We start from the raw sequence: 19312 nt of genomic DNA, 5'->3' as shown, positions 1-19312 counted from the left end.
CGGCGCGGTCGCGGTGGTGCTGGTGCATTCGGATGCATTCGGATGCGTTCGGATGCATTCGCTCGTCTTCGGCAGCGCCAAGAGACCAGGGGGGCGGATGAGAAATCGCAGGGGCGAGGGGTGCAGGCCGGCCGAGTGCGAGTCGACCAGGGTCGCTGCAGGATGATATAAAAGCACGGCTGCTGGGAGCACCCAGAGACACCACCATCCAGAGACACCACCATCCAGAGACACCACCATCCAGAGACACCACCATCCAGAGACACCACCATCCAGAGACACTATCCAGACACCACCATCCAGACACCAGCAATCCACCCCAGCCATGTGCACCAGAGTCCCGATCTTCTACTACTACACCGTCGACGGCACCAACACCGCACACAAGGAGTACGACTACCGTCCCGCATACGATGTCGTCGAGCGGCCGGACTCGTACGAGATCTTTGTTGATCTCCCTGGTGTCAAGAAGGTAAGAGTCTGCTCCCAGGAACCACCCGGGGCCTGTTCTCAGGGTCTGTTCTCAGGGTCTGTTCTCAGGGCCTGTTCTCAGGAGCCACCCCTGTGCTGCCTCTGCCAATGTCGCTTCTGCTGTCAGCCTTCCATGTCGCTCCCACTCACACCATTCCACCACTCACACCACTCATACCATTCCACCATTCCACCATTCCACCATTCCACCACTCACACCACTCCCACCACTCATACCACTCCCACCACTCCCACCACGGCCACTGTCTCGATCGATTTGCATGGCATAGGGAAGCATCTCCCTGAGCACCGAGAAGGACCTCCTTGTTCTCCAAGGCGAGCGGACCCGCATTCCAACCGAGTCGGCCGTGCCAACAACCCCCTCGACCGACACCAACTCGGGCGAGCCGGCAGCCACTTCAACCGCCAGTGCCGCACACGAGGAGTTTGTGCATGTCCACGACGATCCCGCCGATGCCACCGATACCATCCATGCCACCGATGCCACCGGTGCCAGCACATCCAGAGCCACACAGCCCGCCGAGCGCAAGTCTGTGTTCCTGATCTCAAAGCGATCCTTTGGCAAGTTCCAGCTCAAGCTGCGGTTCAACCAAGACGCCAACTTTGAGACGGCCGTCGCCAGCCTGGACGAGGCCGGAGTGCTCAAGATTGCCATCCAGAAGCGGGCCGAGGCCGTCAGCCGCCCGATCCCGATCCGCTGAGGAGCACCCAGCGGTCCGCTGAGACTCAGCAATTCGACAATGCCGCGGTCGCTGACGATGGCCCGGCCGTCCGCCCGACTGGCAATTTCGCGTGGGCTGGTTTGGGACATGATTGTCTGACTGAGTCCGTTCCAGATGCGATCATTTCGGATTCGGATGCGATCATTTCGGCTTCGGATGCGATCATTTCGGCCCAGATGCGATCATTCCAGTTTGTCTCCAATGTTCTGCATCGCATTACACTGTCATCTTGACAGAACACCTTCATGCAGCCTCCTTCTCACCGACACTGGCCAGACAGCCAGACTTGATGTACATGCCGCTGGATATGTATCCAGAATAAACAGAATCGATCTTGCATCGGGAAGAGTGGCGCATCCGGGGTGGCAAGTGAGCGGTGCATGACAATCCGGCTTGGCAACATGAAGGCGATCCGGCTCGGCAACATGTCGCAGCGAGCAGGCCGGCTGTCACCTTGGGAGACCAACCTCGTGTATTCAGGGCCGTGCTGCCCAAGACATACTATCGACAACTGGTTGTGGAAACAGCAATGGCGACTCAACGGACCACCAACGAACGGCTCGGCGACCACGACCATGATTCCGGATACTTCAGAGTGTCTCGTTTGTATCCATTCCTCTTCTTGGACCATCTGTGAACGCATCATCAATAGGTTTACCATAGACCAAATCGCTCCGCGAATCTTGTGCAGGGACGACTCTAGTAGCATCTGCAAAGTGGAGCAGGGAAGCTGGAACAGAAAACTCGCAAAAGTTACAGAAGCTTCTGGTACAACTCAACCAGCCGCTTATAGCCCACGATCCAGCGACCGTCTTGATCAAAGTGGCCGGACATGAGCTTGGCAACGTAGGAAGATGCGGTGACAGAGTCGCGAGCATCAAGGGCTACTCCCACATGTAATCGGCGGGCATTTCAATTTGCAAGTTGGCGATGGCGGGTTGTGTGTGTGTCATGGTGTTCGTCGAAGTCGGAGCAGCGGATAATGCGATTAACGTCGTCGACAACAGATGAATGAGCGTCAGGCAGGTCGAGGGGTGTCAATTCAGGTCAGATGGGTCAGTGAAAGCTGAGCAGCTCCTGAGAAGCCGTGATAACGGATCGATAGAGCGAGGCGAGAATAATCGCGTATGCACGGCGCCTCACTGGTCGTCTGATGCAACGGATCGCCTGGCAACGATCCTACCTTGAATGGAGCCAACCAAATAAGCCACGACAGCGTCTGAGACGACACCATCGCCCAGCTTGGCAAAGAGCTCGTCGATCCGCTTGCTCGTATCGGCAATCACACGTCTTTGAGCCGGCTGTAGCGGGACGCCAAGAAAGCCGTGTTAGTCAACGATGCCGCTGGAGCTGAGCTGGCGCCCGGAGGCGAGTGTCGTCTGTTCGCTGCCTTTGCTCAAGCCTGTAGTCATCCAGATCGCCCAGAGCGCTTGGCCACACGTACATCTTGTTCGTAAGCGGACGATACCACGGCGAGCATATTGGTGGTCTTGGAGACAATCAAGCCCTTGGGATCTTGGATGCCCTGCAGCTCTGCAACGGGGACGGCGGCTACTTTGGAGGTCATATGGGCCGGCGTATCGTTCCAGCCTCCAAGGCCGACAACCTTGCCCTGGTAGGAGATGGATGACGACGAGGTACTTGCGGATCCTGGAAGAGGCGTGGCTGACGGAGGAGGGCCGAGCGGAGGCTGCTGGCCGTAAAAAGTCGAGCCTAGGGTTCCAGGGCCGACCGGAGGGGCCGCAAAAGAGGGAGGAGTGACAGGGGCATAAGGCGGCAAGCCGGTGGTCTGCGATGGGGCAATTCCCGTGGCTGCCGGCGCTGCCGCGGGATAGGTCGGGTATCGACTTGAGGTGGTAGGGCGAATGGGCTGCTGCGGGAGCGGGTCCTGTGCATAGGAAAGCTGGGGCTGATCGGGCTGGGTGGATGCTGGCGTCGATGCCTGCGTGGATGCTGGTGTTGAGGCGCCGCTATCGGCGGCCGTTGCAAACACGGGCTTGGGGGTGAACAGGGGACGGCTGTTTGACCACATCGCTGGACTGTGCTGGAGGATATTCGCTCGTGGCTGCGGAAATCAGGAGGGACGGCCGAGGATCGGAGCCGATGCGGCTGGAGCAGTCGACGGGGCCGGCTGGACGGCGAGTGCGGCGGCTGCGGTGGACGGCAACGGAACGGATCCGAACAGGAGCGACGATGGCGACGATGGCGACGATGGCGACGATGGCGACGACAACGAAAACGGGGATCGCTCGCGGTGGGAGGAGGAACACGTGAGCCAGCGTGACACAGACGCGCGGGGCGGACGGAAATAGACAGGCGCCTGGCTCGAGGGCGGCTCGAGGGCGGCTCGAGGGCGGCTCGAGGGCGGCTCGAGGGCGGCCCAAGCCACGCAAGCCACACGGACAGAAAATGCCGACGCGCGCATTGGTCATCCGTCACATGCCCCTCCAACACGGGTCCAAACAAAGCCCGCCCGCACAGATCGCGTCTGTGGCGCGGGCGCATGCGCAGCCACGCCGCGCTGCGCACCACACTCTCAGTGGCGCCACCCGTCCGCAGGCAGCCGTTCCCGCGAGCGCAGCAATCCAAACACGCGTTCCGCGTTCCCCCTGTCCTATCGTCCCGGCCGTATCTTGCTATTTAACCATGGCCTTGGCCGCCGTTCTTCGCACCGCATCCCTCCGCGCATTTGCGTTTTCTCTCTCGCTCCTCTGCCGATCCAATCGCCTCTCTGAGATCCCCTCTCTCTTCCCACCACTCGCCATGACCATCACCTCCACCCAGACTGCCACCTCGGTTCTGCACCTCTCGGGCAACCAGGCCGATAGCGCCGATCAGTACAACCTCGCTGACTTCCACTTTGCCCCCATCCGCGAGTCCATCGTTGCCCGCGAGATGGTCAAGCGCTACATGGAAGACATGCTCGAGTACGCCGAGAGCGATGTCGTCATTGTCGGCGCTGGCTCGGCGGGTCTCTCCTGTGCCTGGGAGCTCTCCAAGAACCCCAACCTCAAGGTGGGTTTACCATATCGCTGCTGGGCTGCCTACTCCGCGATCTGCCTGTCGTCCAGTCCCTGTGCTATCTGATCTACGTCTACGGTCACCACCACCACGATCGCCCGATCCATTCTCGCTTGCGACCACTGATCCACTCCCTCCTCCTTTGTCTGGCTCCATCGGCCGATCCATTCTCTCCACAACTCCTGTAGATCGCCATCATTGAGCAGAGCGTCTCGCCCGGCGGTGGTGCCTGGCTCGGCGGCCAGCTTTTCTCGGCCATGGTTGTCCGCAAGCCCGCTCACAAGTTCCTGGATGAGGTTGAGGTTCCCTATGAAGACTGCGGCGACTATGTCGTCATCAAGCACGCCGCCCTCTTCACCTCGACCGTCCTCAGCAAGGTTCTCCAGCGCCCCAACGTCAAGCTCTTCAACGCCACTGCCGTCGAGGGTAAGCGCAGCTGCTGTTGTTTTGGGAGCGCATAGCGGTTTGCCCAACTCATTCGATTTTGTACGCGAGGTCTTGTTTGACTCTCACTGATCGCATTGCACTGCATGTTGCGCCACTTCCCTCGTCGCTCCCAGATCTGATTGTCCGCAATGGCACCGTTGCCGGTGTTGTCACCAACTGGGCCCTGGTTGCCCTCAACCACGATACCCAGTCGTGCATGGACCCCAACGTCATCGAGGCCAAGGTCGTCGTTTCCTCGTGCGGCCACGACGGACCCATGGGTGCTACCGGTGTCAAGCGCCTCCAGTCGATTGGTCTGGTCAAGAAGCTCCCTGGCATGTCCTGCCTGGACATGAACGCTGCCGAAGACAAGGTCGTGGAGTACACCCGTGAGGTCGTGCCCGGCATGATTGTCACTGGCATGGAAGTTGCTGAGCTCGACGGAGCCCCTCGCATGGTAAGGATCGCTGCAGTCGCCGCCACACTGCTCGAGACGGATATCTCTCGTTACTGATGAATGCACTTGCAACCTCCCTCTGCTTTCGTCCCTCTGCTTTCGTCCCTCTGCTTTCGTCCCTCTGCTTTCGTCCCTCTGCTTTCGTCCCTCTGCTTTCGTCCCTCTGCTTTCGTCCCTCTGCTTTCGTCCCTCTCCTCCAGGGCCCCACCTTTGGCGCCATGTTCATCTCTGGACAGAAGGCTGCCCACTGCGCGCTCAAGGCTCTGGGTCTGCCCCACAAGCTCAACTAAGCAGAATTAGGGCACTTCTGTGATCGGTGCCCACGCTTATGCTGGTATACTGCGTGAAATGCCGTTTGGTTTGATTGTCTGCACGCCCGCTGGCATGCATGCCCATGTCGAACGTACTTGCACTAGGGGTGCTCAAAGGATGACAACCGATGCGAAACAGCAACAACGGGTTCCTCAATGGAATAAATCCATCTGCCTTGGTGCAGAGAGCGACACCCCGCCGTTGCGTTTCTCTCTGGCTGCCTCATTTCCTTTGGGCTGAGACTATACCCTCAGCACCTGATCAAGGTAACTCTTGCGAAGGGAAGCTGCAGTACTGCTAACCCCCTGTCCTCCTGGAGGGCAGTTCTCTCGACAGATGGCGCCGGCAAAAGATTCCCTCTGGCCCTCCCTTGATGACCGACCAGGCTTCCCCCCCCCGCTGCCAGCACCCAAGCCATCGCTCGACCGAGCTAAGCTTTGCATAGGGGGAGGTCCAAGGTCACGCTGCCAGCCCAGCCAAGGGTATGTACGCACGTCGCTTGATGTAGCCAAGAGTGTTGTGTCGATTGCATGACGGCGGTTTGCGTGGAGATATCTCCCGTTTCCTCGATCGGCCGTGTCCAGGGACAGCAGTTCTCCTTCACCACATTAACGTTCTCACCCTGCACATATACGGGCTTGCTCTGGCCCGCTCATCATCTTGGTCCCTGTGACCTCTGGTCCGCACCCTCATGCCACCTGTCGCCGCGCGCCGCTTTGGCCGGGCAGGATGCAAGTTGCCACTTGGTACTCGGCAGAGGGACGCTTTTGCTTGGGATGCCTGGGCGTTTGTGTTTGTGAGAGGAGTGGGGGAGGGGAGCAGTTGGAACATGGGGCGACACAGGACTTTTGAACATGCAATATACAATATGCAATTCAATGGACACAATGCACCGCACCTCACAGTGGCATAGACATGCGGCTGCTCGTTCAGGATGCGCAACCAGCAGCGGAATGACGGCGGACCATAGCCCCCCTTGTTGCTCTGCTGTCATCACAGCTTTCTAATGATATTGCAGATATGTGATTTCCCACAGCATCTTTATGCGTCCCGCTCATCGCTTTCCCCCGCATTCCATAGATCGATCGCTATTGTTCCTTGGCATCTTTGGCATCCTTGGCCGTGCCCCGAGTCTTGCGCTGCCATGCTCGCACTGCCATGATGGTCCAGTCGGCGTTGATGTACCCAAACATGGAGAACATGAGCACAGCCGGAATCGACAGTCCCAAGGGCTCGTTGCGCAGGGTCTGCACAAACGGAATCCAGCCGCCCGAGAGCACCGGGATCAAGTAGAGCAAATACGGGACCACCCAGGTGCGGAAGAAGAGGAAGCCGCACACCCGCACAAACAGCAGCTGGGCATACGTCCGAGATCGCTTGGCCTTGAGTTTGAGCAGCTCCACAGCCTCAGTCTCGGGCGAGAGTAGGGCCGACGGATCGACGTTTTGATGGAACCAAATGACATTCTGGATCGAGGCCGTCAGCTCCGTGATGAAAAAGTAGACCACCAGGACCGCGAGGCGTCGGTAGATGGGCATACCGAAGGTGGCATAGAGGGTCTGTTCTCGGCGGATTGTGGTTGTTTCGATTGGGGTGGCGAGAGTAGTCGTAGTCGTAGTCGTAGTCGTAGTCGTAGTCGTAGTCGTAGTCGTAGTCGTAGTCGTAGTCGTAGTCGTAGTCGTAGTCGTAGTCGTAGTCGTAGTCGTAGTCGTAGTCGTAGTCGTAGTCGTTGTAGAGACGATTGCATTAGAAACCCGGCTGTCGGACGATATCTGGCAACCATTGCACTCGCCCACACATCGGAAGGCATGCACCAAATCAGGCACCAACAGTGTCGGGAAGTTGCTTCACATGGAGATCCACAGACCCCCACATTCCCTCGATACTTGCCATGTAGTGGTGAATCCACATGGCCATCGGCCAGTCGCCCTGGAGATACATGGTTGCGGTGTCGTAGATGGTATATCCAACCAGCTGAGGGAACACCCAGTCAAGCTCGGGTGGATAGGTTGCGAACAGGTCGGCATTGGCGAACGCATCGCTGACCAGGACAAAGTAGAGGCCGGCACCGCCGATGAAGAGCGAATTGACCGTCGAGCAAACTCTGTCGAAGAGGGAATGGGGCAGACCGTCAGCCATCTGAGATGATTCCACTACAGTCGGTCCAGAAAGCAACAGCTCGCTTGCTTGGGGTGTCGAGAAAGTCGGAAAATACGTGCTCGGCAATGAATCCGTCAAAGTGGCAGAATGTTGTCGACCGGATGGTCCTCCAGTCCAAACGGCGAGCCTGAGTCCGATCCGGAACCTCCCTCTCAATCGGACCATAGCACACTAGTCCCCAGGAATTGTTGGGAAGGTGGGGGGGAGACCAATTCACCTACTTTTCCGCCAAAATGCTCTTGTCTCGGTTCGAAAATGCATTCCAAATCTTGGGATGGATGCTCTGGGCGGCAATCGTCTTGGCGACGATATGGAGCACCGAGTAGAAAACGGCTGCGAACGCGGAGCGCAGAGCAATGGTCGCCGCAGAGGGGACAGGATCGTAAAGAAGACCCAGGGACTGGCTGGTCATTGTCGCGGGCAGGCGTCAAGGACGGTGTGGGGCAGCAGGTAGAGGATGACTGGCTGGCTGGCTGGCTGGATAGGAAGGCAGTCGACAGAACGAGGAACAAATGCAAATTGGTCAGAGCACGACCGAGTTGGCTCGCTGACGGATGGTGCGGAAAAATCAGCGGTCACTGGGCAGCGAAACCGGCAGGATTGGGTGTGGACCTGTACAGAGAGCCGGCTGGTTGGGATTCCGGGCGGGCAATAGAGGTTGGCCAGAGGACACAGACCCGAGGGACGACGTTGACGAAGGCCGGAAAGATGCTCGGCAGCTGAGAAGAAAATCCCCGAGAAGAATATCCTGACCAATTTTTTGGGGTTCGACTCTCGACAAGGGGCGTGCAACAGCGAAGGATCATCGAGAGAAGCGCGGCTGCCAGACATGTGCCAACATCTGCCCGATAGCCCGGACTCGGTGGCATGGGCTGGGGCGGGATCAATTCGGGAGAAGGCTGCCATCGACCAAGCCGTCTCGGTCTGCACAAGCTCATTCGAATCCTGGGCCGGGGGTACTCTCGGCGATGGTAATATCAAGTCAAGTAAATCGTGTTCTGGCTCAGAGAGCACACAGAGCGGACGTTCAGCCGCTCTCCCTTCCCTGTCGTCGCTTCCAGCAAACGCATTACAGGGTCAAGACCTCCTCGGGGTCCTCGAGACTACCGCCGCTGATCGACTGGGCGTTCCACATGGCCGCATAGACACCTCCCTCAATCTGGAGAAGCTCGTCGTGCGTGCCTTGCTCAACGACTCGCCCGGCCTTGAGCACGAATATCACATCGCAGTCCATGATGGTCGAGAGGCGGTGGGCGATAAAAATGGCCGTCTTCTTGCTGGACGAGTCTGCCTCGGAGCCGATGAAGGTGTGGACGGCCTCCATGATCGACTTTTCGGTGGTCAGATCCAGGGCCGAGGTGGCCTCGTCAAACATGAGAATCGGGGGATCCTGGGGAGTCGGTGGTGACAACAGAGGCAGTAGTGACAACAGAGGCGGTGGTGACAACAGAGTCGGTGGTGACAACAGAGTCGGTGGATGGGTTAGCAACGTTCTTGGAATGCCATCCGCCTGCTCTGAGCTCCTGAAAACACACCATCCACTTCCTCGCCGTGTCGGCCAATCTCCCTCCCGCATCCACTGGCCGCCATTGCATTTTGTTTCGGCTGCTCAGCAGACTCGACCCAGAGTGCTTACCTTCAAAAACACTCGCGCAAGTTGCACGCGCTGCTTTTCGCCTCCGCTGACCATCAAGCCGCGCTCGCCAACCCGAGAGTCGTATCCGTCCTTGAAGGTCTGGACCACGTCGTGGAGCTGGGCCATCTGAGCAGCGGCAATTACTTCCTCGTCCGTGCTGCCAATCTTGCCGTATGCAATGTTGTACCGAAGAGTGTTGTTGAACAGGATCGTGTCCTGCGGCACAACACCCATTGCCTGGCGCAGCGACGACAGCGAGTAGTCACGCAGGTCAGTGCCGTTGATCCGGATTGTGCCGTGGCTGGGATCGTAGAACCGGAACAAGAGTCGCAGGATCGTCGACTTGCCGCAGCCACTGGGGCCCACAAAGGCAACCCTGGCACCAAGCGGGATCTTCAGGCTGATCTGGTCCAGAACGCGGCGATCGTGGCTGTAACCGAACGACACGTTGTCAAAGTCGATGAACGAGGTCGAGGTGCCCGGCACGATCTGGAGCTCCTTGGGGTTGGCGCGCTCGGGCACATTTGTTTTGATGTGGTGCAGCCGGAACATGGTGTCCATATCGATCAGCGACTGGCGGGTCTCGCGGTAGACGGTTCCCAAAAAGTTAAGAGGCATCGAGAGCTGGAACAGGAGGCCGTTGAGCATCACCAAGTCGCCGACGGTCAGTGCTCCCTGGATGACCCCGTGCGCCGACATCCACATGATGATCGTCAGGGCAACCGAGAAGACAAAGTTCTGGCCGGCATTCAGGAAGGCCAGCGATGTTGTGGTCTTGAGGGCCGCAGCCTCGTATTTTTTCAGGGAGCTGTCATACTGCTTCATCTCGAATCGCTCGTTGTTGAAGTATTTGACGGCCTCAAAGTTGAGCAGCGAGTCCGTGGCCTTGGTTGCGGCTTCGTTATCGGCTTTGTTCATCTGCTGGCGGAACTTGGTGCGCCAAGAGGTCGTGAGGAAGGTGAAGGCTGAATAGGCAAACATGGTTGTCAGCGCCACGCCGGCGTATCCGGGTCCAAAGTTGTACGCCATGATGCCACAGACCAGCGAGATTTCAAAGAGGGTCGGCACGACGTGGAAAACCATCGACGACAGGATCTGGTTGATGCCCTTAGTACCGCGGTCGATCGAGCGGGTGAGCCCGCCGGTCTGGCGCGACAGATGGAAGGAGAGGTCCAAGTTGTGGATATGGTAAAAGATGTCCTTGGCGGCGGAGCGGATGGCTCTCTGGGCGACATGTCCAAAGACAGCGTTGCGGAGCTCGCCAAAGAGCGAGCCGGCAAAGCGGAATGTGCCGTAGGCGAGGAGCATGGTGCCGGCCAGGGTCATCACCGTCATGGAGGGATCGGGGGTGATGTTGAGGGCATCGACGATGTGCTTGAAGCTAATAGGGACGTAGATCGTAAAGAGCTTGCCGGCGAGGAGCAGACTGAGGGCCAGGACGACTCTGGCCCGGATGGCGATGTTGTTTTTGGGCCACAGGTACTTTGTGAGTTCGCGGATGATCTGGAGATCGTGCTGGGAGGCGTGGGTGCCCTGTGACGAAAGAGACAGGTTGCCGAGGGCGGGAGTGGGCTTGCCTGCCGTGGTCGTCTTGATCGCCTTGGTCGCCTGGGCTGGATCGCCCGCCCTGTCGGGAGTGTAATGCCTGGCTGTCGTCATCTGCAGCAGAGAACCGGCGGTCTTGCCGGGGCTGTACAAACCCAGCATTGCTCTGGCCGGCGATGCCAGCGCAGCTCCACACAAGAGGCGGGTCGGTTGCAAGTGGACCCTCGTCGTTGCGTAGGTGCGGACGGGCCAGATGCTGCTTGGGGTTGGGATAGAGCTTGCGACGGACGCTGCTCTGGGAGCCCGGGTTCCCCGAGAGCAGAACAGAGACCCGCAGCGGGTCAGCAGGGACAAACGTGCCGGCAGCACCATCGATCCGGGCCAGATGCGGTTCAGGCGAAAGCACCGAGGATTCAAGCCGCTGGACAGGGATGGCCAGATGAGGGACCAGATGAGATGGCCGGATGAGATGGCCGGATGAGATGACCGTATGGGCAGAGCGTGACTTTGCCAGAGCCAACAGCAGAGGCAGCGGCGGTGGAGGCGGGTGGGCTCGGACGAAGCGACGGAATAAATAGAATTCCAGGGGGGCGGCAGTCGCATCATCGCATCGGAGGCGTCCCCATCCCACAGGCAAACCGCTGGCCGAGACAGGCCGCCGTCGTGCTGCGGCTGCGGTTGATTTGCTTGCAGTCGCTGCGTGGACTGCATCGATTGCATCGATTACATCGATTGCGCCTATGGATGAATACATTGCACGGATTGCATTGCACGGATTGAATTGCATTGGTCGGAGAGTCTGCCCGGCATTGATGCATTTCTGCCCAAGCTCTCGGGCTGTCCGCACAATCGCCTCGGCATCGTCGCGGCCATCGCCCTTTGCTCTCCTTTTGCTCCCCTTTTGCTCTCCTTTTGCTCTCCTTTTGCTCTCCCTCTGCGCAATGGCGATATTCCCTATGCAGATCGCTCGACGCACCGCATCCGGGGCATCGTCGCGCAGGCAGCCCCGCCAGACATTGTCTCGCCTCGCAAGCGCCGCTCCGCCATTGGCCAGCAGCACGCACTCCCACGTGACTGTCCCGGCGTCCCGATTTGCGCAAATTGCTGCTGCGGTGGTGTCGGGCGCATCGGTCTGTCGCTGGCCTGTCATCCGATCTATCCCGCCGTCGCAGCCAGCAGCAGACGCCCGCCATGAGCGACAGCATCAGCGAATACGAAAACATATTCTATGACGGCAAGGTATATTGTGGTGCATGCTGGCTTATCCGTCGCTCGGAGTGATCGCCCGGATCATTTGCCAGAGCATTGGCAGAGCATCCGGTCCAGCTACTTCGCAGCCTTTCTAACGATGGCCTCCATGCATCGCCCGGCATGTTCCCTGGGGCTCCCCCGAACGGGAATCAAATCCTACGTCGCTGACCCTGGCGCTGCTGATCGGCGAAATACGATAGATCCTCGGCAAGTTCAAGATTGCCGAGGTCGGCGTGGGCTGGCGGAATGCCGCCGATCGATCGCAGAAGGTCACCATTTCGGCCGCCGATATCCGCAAGCTGGTCTGGGTTCGTGTGGCCAAGGAGTTCCAGTACCGAGTGATCCTGAGCAACGGCGTGACTCACAAGTTCGATGGATTCCCAAGAGATGTGAGTCTTCAGCACTGCATCCGGACGGACGGGGTGGGGAGAGAGAGCGAGGAAACAGCAGACCAAGCGCCAACCAATTCGAGGCCGGCTCGCAAGCCCGTCATCGGCAATCTCTACCATGCCATTGCATCAAACGGAGCCCGTCTCGCTGACCTGGATGCTCGTCACTCGCTTACCGGCCCTGTTTGGCCAGGCATACGACTCGCTGGCCTCGTTGTCCAGAAACTGGTTCCAGACAAACCTCGAGGCCAGGGACATTTCCCTGAAGGGCTGGAACTGGGGCCACGCCGAATTTTCCGGGCCCAACATGTCCTTTGTCGTCGGCAAGAACCCGGCATTCGAGATCGCCCTGACCAGCGTCGCCAACACCACCCTGGTATCCAAGAACGAGGTCTCGATCGAGTTTTCCCAGGCAGAGGACGCCTCTGGTGATCCCAAGGCCAAAAAGTCCAAGGAAGATACTCTGGTCGACATCCGCTTCTTCATCCCGGGCATGGTCACGCAGAGCCAAATCGGCGACGACGACGAGGGCCGGCGCCAGCTCAAGGACGTCGAGGACGACAACGCCCGCATCCTGCCGGACGGCCACGAGGAGGGCGAGATCACAGCCGAGTCAGAGGAGCTTGTCCTTGGAGACGACGGAGAGGCCATCTCGGCAGCGGCCATGTTTTACGAGACCATCAAAAACAAGGCCGACATCAGCACGTTGCAGGGCGAGGCCATTTGCACCTTCAAGGCCCTGTTCTGTTCGACCCCTCGGTATGTATGCCGGTGCTGGCCAGATGGTGCGCTGACTTTCTGGCCTTGCGCCACAATCGCCTGCGACGCCCGGCCCCTCATCTCATCCGCATCTCCCTGACCATCGCTGTTCGTCCACAGTGGCCGGTTCGAAGTCGACATGTTCAGCGACTTTTTGCGATTGCGCGGCAAGTCGCACGACTACAAGATACAGTACAAATCAATCCTCCGCCTCTTTCTGTTCCAGAAGCCCTCCGAGTCGCACTGGCTGTTTTTGGTGCAACTCAATCCCCCGCTGCGTCAGGGCCAGACCTCGTACCCTTTCCTTGTGTTCCAGTTCGAGCGTGAGGATGAAGTCGAGGTGGATCTCCAGCTTGAGGAGTAAGTTGCAATGGCACTGACACGCTCGTTGCACTCGGTAGCAGCGCCGTGGTGGGCAGAGCTTGGCGATCCAAAGAACGGTAATGGGGAGCTCGGCAATGGTGTCCGCTCTCTGATGCCGATGCCGATGTTGATGCCGATGCTGATACGGACTGACACTCTCCTCTCCATCCAGCGAGGTTATCCAGACCGAATACGAGGGGCGGCTGCTGAAGAGCTATGACGGACCAATGTACGAGGTTGTTTCGGACATCTTCAAGGGTCTCACGTCCAAAAAGATCATTGGACCCTCTCCAACTTTCAAAAGGTACGCTCCAGGCATCGATGACATGTATCTCATGGGATCTGCGGATGCCAAGGCATCTATAGATACTGCAAACCACATGTCACCAGTGCATCTCTTAGGATGCTATGAGAGCTACATACTCTGTTCTTGCTGAGCACAGCCGCTGATGTCCTTGGCCATCTGTCTTGCTGCTGCACCCATCCTAGCTCCCTGGGTGGAGCAGGCGTCAAGTGCTCACACAAAGCCAACGAGTGCTGGCTCTTCCCTCTGGACAAGTACTTCCTTGCGGTGATGAAGGCTCCGGTTCTGATTCCACACCCCGAGATTGCCCGCGTGACTTTCTCGCGTGTCAGCGCTGGCGGCGGTGCCACCACCAAGACGATCGAAGTCAAGTTCAATCTGACCACGGGCATCGACTATCAGTTCAGCAGCGTCGGCAGGTTCGTTTGTGTGGATGAGGCGGATGCACGCAAGGCACTGTCAGTGTACTCGCAAACAACGCAATCAACCATCGCGGGACAATGCACTGAGCTCGTGCAGTGGGTTCGTGTAGTGGAATCATAGGTTCAAACCGATATTGACCTTGCCTGCATTCTGTCCGCGGAACCACACCCACAGAGAAGAGTACCAGAACATGGAGTACTTCTGCCACCAAAAGAAGATCCCGGTCACAAGCGAGATGGAGGTCCAGTCCAAGTACAACGAAAGCGATGGCGACGACGATGGCTCCGGCTCCGATTCGGGAGCGAAGAGAAAGCGGGAGCCCCAGGTCGCAGTGGCTGTTGGCCAGGGCGACAACGATGACGAAGATGAAAGCGGTGGGTTTTTGTGCGCGAGCAATATGCCGAGCCTCTCACCGTCCCGTTGCACCCAGAAACAGATCACTGACAGTCAACTCCCCGAATTCCGTTCTTGCTTCGCAACCTGGCAGAGGACGAGGACTTTGTCGCCTCCAGTGAAAGCGAGGTTGGAGAAGAGTTTGCCTCCGATTACGGCTCGAGCGGTGACGAGGCTGGCTCGGGCGACGAAAATGCCGAAGAACCAGGTGGGTGTCGATATACACTCCGACAGCAATGCCACAGCCGAGACTTGGCCAGCATGCTGCCAACAGCACCGATAGTCTGAAGGCACAGCAGTGTCAGCAACATCAGCGATATTCAGTCAGTGTATCGAGTATAACGCGTGGTGTCGTCCGACAACTCTCCCCCCCCCTTCTCCAACAGCTCCAACAAAGGCTCCCAAGACAAAACAGCCTGAGAAGGCGCCAAAGGTGGAGAGACCAGATTCCGATAGCCCACCAAAGAAGGAAAAGCCACGCAAGAAGGAAAAATCGAGCGAAAAATCCGAGGAAAAGCCGGCCAAGCGTGCAAAGAAGGATGCGGACGCCCCCAAGAAGGCCATGTCGGCGTTTATCCTCTTTGGAAACGACAAGCGTGCTCAGCTCAAGATCGACTTCCCCGGCCTGTCTGTCCCCGAAACGGCCAAGAAGCTGGGCGAGATGTGGAAGCAGGTGACGCCCGAGGAGAAGAAGGTAGGCTGCAAGTCTCCCGAGCCTGGCAAGCGAGCAAAGACGGAGGGACGACCGAGAGCTTGCATGCATCGAGGATGCACATGTGCATATGTAGACACACAGGGGACTGATCCTGTGTGATCGTGGCCAGAAATACGAGGACCTGTCTGCCATCGAGAAGGAGAGATACCAGAAGGCCATGGCCGAATACAACATCAAGAAGGAAACGGATGTGGGCAGCAAGCCCAAGAGCAAAAGCAAGAGCAAGCCGTCGTCGACACCGGTAAAGACGGAGAAGGCATCGTCCAGTGCGGGACTGAGCACCGAATACATCGACAGCGACTCGGACAGCTAGACTCGGACAGCCAGACTCGGACAGCTAGATGCCTTTGTGAGTCTTGCTCCTTCATCTGGAATGATGATTGCATCGGTGGAAGCAGGAGCCACTTGAGCTGCCCAGGCAAAGTCAAAAGCGCAGAGCGTGCTCCAATGGACGCAATACAACCCGAACCAATTCACACGGCGTCCACAGTCAGCGGGCGAGAGGTGGAGTTCGAGGAGGAGCATGAGTCGCGCCGAACGAACCAGAGCTGTCCTAGGCCTGTTTGAACATACTTTGAATGGGTACGGGTTGACTTGCGCCATTCTCGGGGAGACGAGAGGAAGACCACCGGCCGCCAAGAGGCGAGGCGGGAAATGCACAGGCGACTCAGCGCGCCAAAGTCGCATGGGCTCGTGGGTTCAGGGCCATTCCAGCAAGGACCAGCCACGATGTTCTACCACCGGGATCTGACTTGACGAACCCACGCTGCGCCCCACATCCCCGACAAGAATGGAGACGCATACGTCCGACATTGATCCAGCAGACGGAATCGACACGTTTGCGAACCGCGCCCACAACTCTGACAAACCCGAGGAGCACGATGAAGGTAGCATGATCGATCGATTTACTCCCGCCGAGACAGAGCCAGACCGACGCGATGCTTTCTTCAGTTCCGACTGACCCGTTTTCATGGGGCATCCGGGCGGTTATCCAGTCGAACCCATGGCAATCAGCAAGGAGCTCCTCGAGCGAGAGCGCAAGTACCTGTACGTCTGGCGGACGAATTGCCACTTGACGCTCGGTTCCCTCCCTCATGCTGCTTTCCATTAATGGGAGCGCGTATGCATATTCCTTGGATCGGACTCACCGCTTTCGTTCCCGCTTTCCCCCGGCCTGGTCATCTGGTTTGTCTGTGTGTGGGGGTTGGGTTGGGAATCATGGTCGGATCCAGTGAACGCAACAAGAAGATCCAGATGGAGACCCACAAAGTCGTCAAGAATGCCGAAGCCGTTGTGGTGGGGGTCTTGCGTTGCTGGGATCCGATGCAAGCGGGTCATAGACGTCAAATGGCGAAGGAGCCACAGCCAGGAGCGAAGCAACATCCACCCGGAGACTCTCGTAGCGAGAAAGCGACACACCAACGCTGCGCTGGGAGGAGGCGCTCCTGTGTCGGCTCATGAGGCTTGGTGGGAAACACTAATCACCTCTACTTGCGCAATCCATCGTCTCGGGCAGAGGGAGGGCCGAGAGATTCTCGAAGCACCCTTGACCGCAGGAACACCCATGCTCAGCAAGGCCGCCGAGGACTCGACTGGGTCAGTGTCCAGTCATACAAACATACAGACAGACATACAGAGCGATGTCGTGCTGCCCTGGCCAAGTTGATGAGGGCTTGATCTGGTGTGAACGAGCGAATGAGTGCCAATTTACTTACAGCACTGACAAAAGCAATCCACCGATGCAACCCACAGACCGGTCAGCACATCTATGTGGGATGTCGATGCGCCCGAGCCCCCTATCGTGAGTGCATCTCGCGATTGCGGTTTGTCAGGCAACCGAGGAGTTGCAGCAGATTCTCGACTGATGGGCGGGCTCTCACCAGCAACGCCAGGAAAAACACTCACCGCCAGCCACGGCCGGTGCGTCCAGACCGAGCGTCGGATCAAAGCAGAGCCTTTTGAAGACAAAGGCCAAGACGTAAGCGAGCGCGGGGTGCAAGTCCACGCGATGCAAAGTGATGTAGTATGCTGTGGCGATGCTTGGTCAAGAGTCCTTGAGTGCATTCTCGCCCACCAACCTATCGTGGGGCAGCAGCGCTGGTAGCTACCTCGAACCAGAGCACACCTTGCTTCCGGTGCTGCGCTGCTACTGCTGATGACCGTTACCGGCGGGTGGGGAACAGTACCAGAGCACGCCTGGAGGTGCCGACAATACCCGAGGACATTGATGACGAGAACGATGGGATCACATCTGCGTCTGTGCGGATCCTCAAGTCCAAAATCAGCCTGATGCAGCAGGAAATCAACAAGCTCATTCAAGAAAATGCGGAGAAGGTGAGGGCAAGTGTGCTGTTGATGCTGTTGGTGCTGTTGGTGCTGTTGGTGCTGTTGGTGCTGTTGGTGCTGTTGGTGCTGTTGGTGCTGTTGGTGTCATTTTCACAGGGCAGGTCCGTAAGTATGATAATGGCGTTGATTATCTTTGTTTTCATTCCTCCTTGTTTCTCTATGTGCCGTCTGCCAGGACTCGACGATATCCAGCCAACAAACCGAGATCACAGCCCTCAGCGGCGAGAACGTGAGGCATCAAAAGGGCATCTCCAGCCTGACCGGGCAACTCGAGAAGCTCAAGAAAGCCGGGGACGCCCAAAAGAAACACTGCGACAGCTTGGAGATGGAACTCTCGACGACGCGCAAGGAAATCGAAAATGCGGTCAAGAGAGAGAAGGAACGAGAGCTCGAAGTCAATGCCAAGGATTTGAGGTCAGTGAGACACGAGGCCAAACAACCGAAGCGAGTGAGGGTGGCGATGAGAGTGGGAGTGGCGGTGAGAGCTGATGCTCAAGCTTAGCCCAGTGTCAGATTCAATGCCAAATCCGACGATGGCACTGCTGAGGAGATGAGATTGGGAGCGGAAGTGCAGGTTCCTGATCAGTGCAGGGCGGTGCTTCGTGGGAAACGACAGACTCAATCGCGCGCTGGAGGACATTGAGAAGCTCAAGCAGACCGTAGCCAAAGCCACCATGGACTCCAAGGTACGATGCCGGCATGTGGACTTTTCCGAAGCGAGAAAATAAGACAGGGAAAGACGATCTTTTAGTGCTCGTTCCCCCATGCGCCGGCTTGACTATGACCAACCATTCGATTGTTGCGCCCAGGACAAAGCCGAGGCCTCCAAGAAAACGGCGGACAGACTACTGGTGGATAACAAGCGGCTTGAGAAGCAAAAAGCCGAGATTTTGATGGCGTTCAAGAAGCAGATGCAGCTGATCGATGTGCTCAAAAAGCAAAAGGTACAATCGGGAGATGAGGGAGTGGGATTCTGGCGCATGAATGAGCAAGCGATGAAGTGCCGTGCTTGCTTGTGTTGTTTCTTTGCCTCACTTTCATGACCATGATCGTGGCCGGCATTGCCGGTCCCAAGACCTGGATTCGTTCTTATCTGACACTGGATTGAATGGGTGGGTGGGTGTGTGTTCTCTCCTGTCACATCGGCTGCCACTTGTCCGCACGGCTAGATCCACATCGAAGCTGCTCGGATGCTGCAGTTTACTGAAGACGAGTTCATGAAAGCCATGAGCTTCGAGAATGAGTAGGCATCCCGAGGGGGGGGGCGGTACTATCAATCGGTTGGGTGCATTGCACCCCTGGGTTCCGATCATGCCACTGCGGTGCCATCAGTGTCCAGAAAATACATTGGCCATCCGCCTCGAAACGAAGCGCCTCCATTCTCCCCTGCTTCGCTGAGTGGATATTGTAAACGGCCGCCATTGAGAATGACACGTACGGTGGCCTATCTCCAGAGTATCATTATTGGGTCTTGGCGGCAACTGGGCAGTCGGTGCGCATCTATGCCCATCAGCTTGGTGGCAGACTCGAGAGGATAGACACTCGTTGCTGCCCGTCAGGGAGCATCAAGTCAAGCCGCCAGCAGCAGCCTCCACTTT

At 57.9% G+C, this 19312-nt stretch overlaps 7 protein-coding genes across 7 annotated transcripts; 4 read left to right on the top strand and 3 right to left on the bottom strand.

Annotated features, from left to right (window-relative positions):
* Positions 1-238: 238 nt before the first annotated feature.
* On the top strand, positions 239-1553 carry BJ171DRAFT_595098 (uncharacterized protein). Its single transcript, XM_053114569.1, has 2 exons — positions 239-472; positions 762-1553. The coding sequence occupies exons 1-2, from the start codon at positions 326-328 to the stop codon at positions 1191-1193; spliced, it is 579 nt and encodes a 192-aa protein (XP_052971427.1). The 5' UTR covers positions 239-325; the 3' UTR covers positions 1194-1553.
* Positions 1554-1571: 18 nt separating this feature from the next.
* On the bottom strand, positions 1572-3424 carry BJ171DRAFT_595097 (uncharacterized protein). Its single transcript, XM_053114568.1, has 3 exons — positions 2659-3424; positions 2398-2515; positions 1572-2098 (listed from the first exon to the last, which is right to left on the bottom strand). Exons 1-3 carry the CDS (start codon positions 3244-3246, stop codon positions 1968-1970), a joined length of 837 nt encoding a protein of 278 aa, XP_052971426.1. The 5' UTR covers positions 3247-3424; the 3' UTR covers positions 1572-1967.
* A 553-nt stretch (positions 3425-3977) lies between these two features.
* Positions 3978-5408, top strand: BJ171DRAFT_576963 (Thi4 family-domain-containing protein; the record flags this gene model as incomplete). Its single annotated transcript, XM_053113780.1, has 4 exons — positions 3978-4229; positions 4424-4661; positions 4796-5118; positions 5319-5408. 4 exons carry the CDS (start codon positions 3978-3980, stop codon positions 5406-5408), a joined length of 903 nt encoding a protein of 300 aa, XP_052971425.1.
* Positions 5409-6401: 993 nt separating this feature from the next.
* On the bottom strand, positions 6402-8424 carry BJ171DRAFT_486519 (uncharacterized protein). Its single transcript, XM_053109202.1, has 4 exons — positions 8203-8424; positions 7812-8067; positions 7321-7534; positions 6402-6989 (listed from the first exon to the last, which is right to left on the bottom strand). The coding sequence occupies exons 2-4, from the start codon at positions 8000-8002 to the stop codon at positions 6519-6521; spliced, it is 876 nt and encodes a 291-aa protein (XP_052971424.1). The 5' UTR covers positions 8003-8067; positions 8203-8424; the 3' UTR covers positions 6402-6518.
* Positions 8425-8567: 143 nt separating this feature from the next.
* Positions 8568-11347, bottom strand: BJ171DRAFT_454327 (transporter ATM1, mitochondrial precursor). Its single transcript, XM_053108248.1, has 2 exons — positions 9227-11347; positions 8568-8980 (listed from the first exon to the last, which is right to left on the bottom strand). The coding sequence occupies exons 1-2, from the start codon at positions 11141-11143 to the stop codon at positions 8660-8662; spliced, it is 2238 nt and encodes a 745-aa protein (XP_052971423.1). The 5' UTR covers positions 11144-11347; the 3' UTR covers positions 8568-8659.
* A 567-nt stretch (positions 11348-11914) lies between these two features.
* Positions 11915-15844, top strand: BJ171DRAFT_561019 (uncharacterized protein). Its single transcript, XM_053113220.1, has 10 exons — positions 11915-12010; positions 12223-12411; positions 12605-13170; positions 13291-13530; positions 13706-13837; positions 14023-14256; positions 14435-14634; positions 14748-14861; positions 15040-15347; positions 15478-15844. The coding sequence occupies exons 1-10, from the start codon at positions 11963-11965 to the stop codon at positions 15679-15681; spliced, it is 2235 nt and encodes a 744-aa protein (XP_052971422.1). The 5' UTR covers positions 11915-11962; the 3' UTR covers positions 15682-15844.
* A 314-nt stretch (positions 15845-16158) lies between these two features.
* BJ171DRAFT_620706 (uncharacterized protein) lies at positions 16159-19053 on the top strand (the record flags this gene model as incomplete). Its single annotated transcript, XM_053115415.1, has 10 exons — positions 16159-16255; positions 16364-16415; positions 16601-16664; positions 16885-16964; positions 17299-17346; positions 17552-17702; positions 17890-18128; positions 18331-18400; positions 18524-18658; positions 18884-19053. The coding sequence occupies 10 exons, from the start codon at positions 16159-16161 to the stop codon at positions 18959-18961; spliced, it is 1014 nt and encodes a 337-aa protein (XP_052971421.1). The 3' UTR covers positions 18962-19053.
* Positions 19054-19312: the final 259 nt, after the last annotated feature.

This window comes from Polychytrium aggregatum (genome assembly GCF_025602895.1).
Source record: "Polychytrium aggregatum strain JEL109 chromosome Unknown BJ171scaffold_2, whole genome shotgun sequence".
In the NCBI taxonomy this organism is placed as follows: domain Eukaryota; kingdom Fungi; phylum Chytridiomycota; class Chytridiomycetes; order Polychytriales; genus Polychytrium; species Polychytrium aggregatum.
Note: the sequence above shows the minus strand (reverse complement) of the source record. Positions and strands in the feature narration are given on the sequence as shown.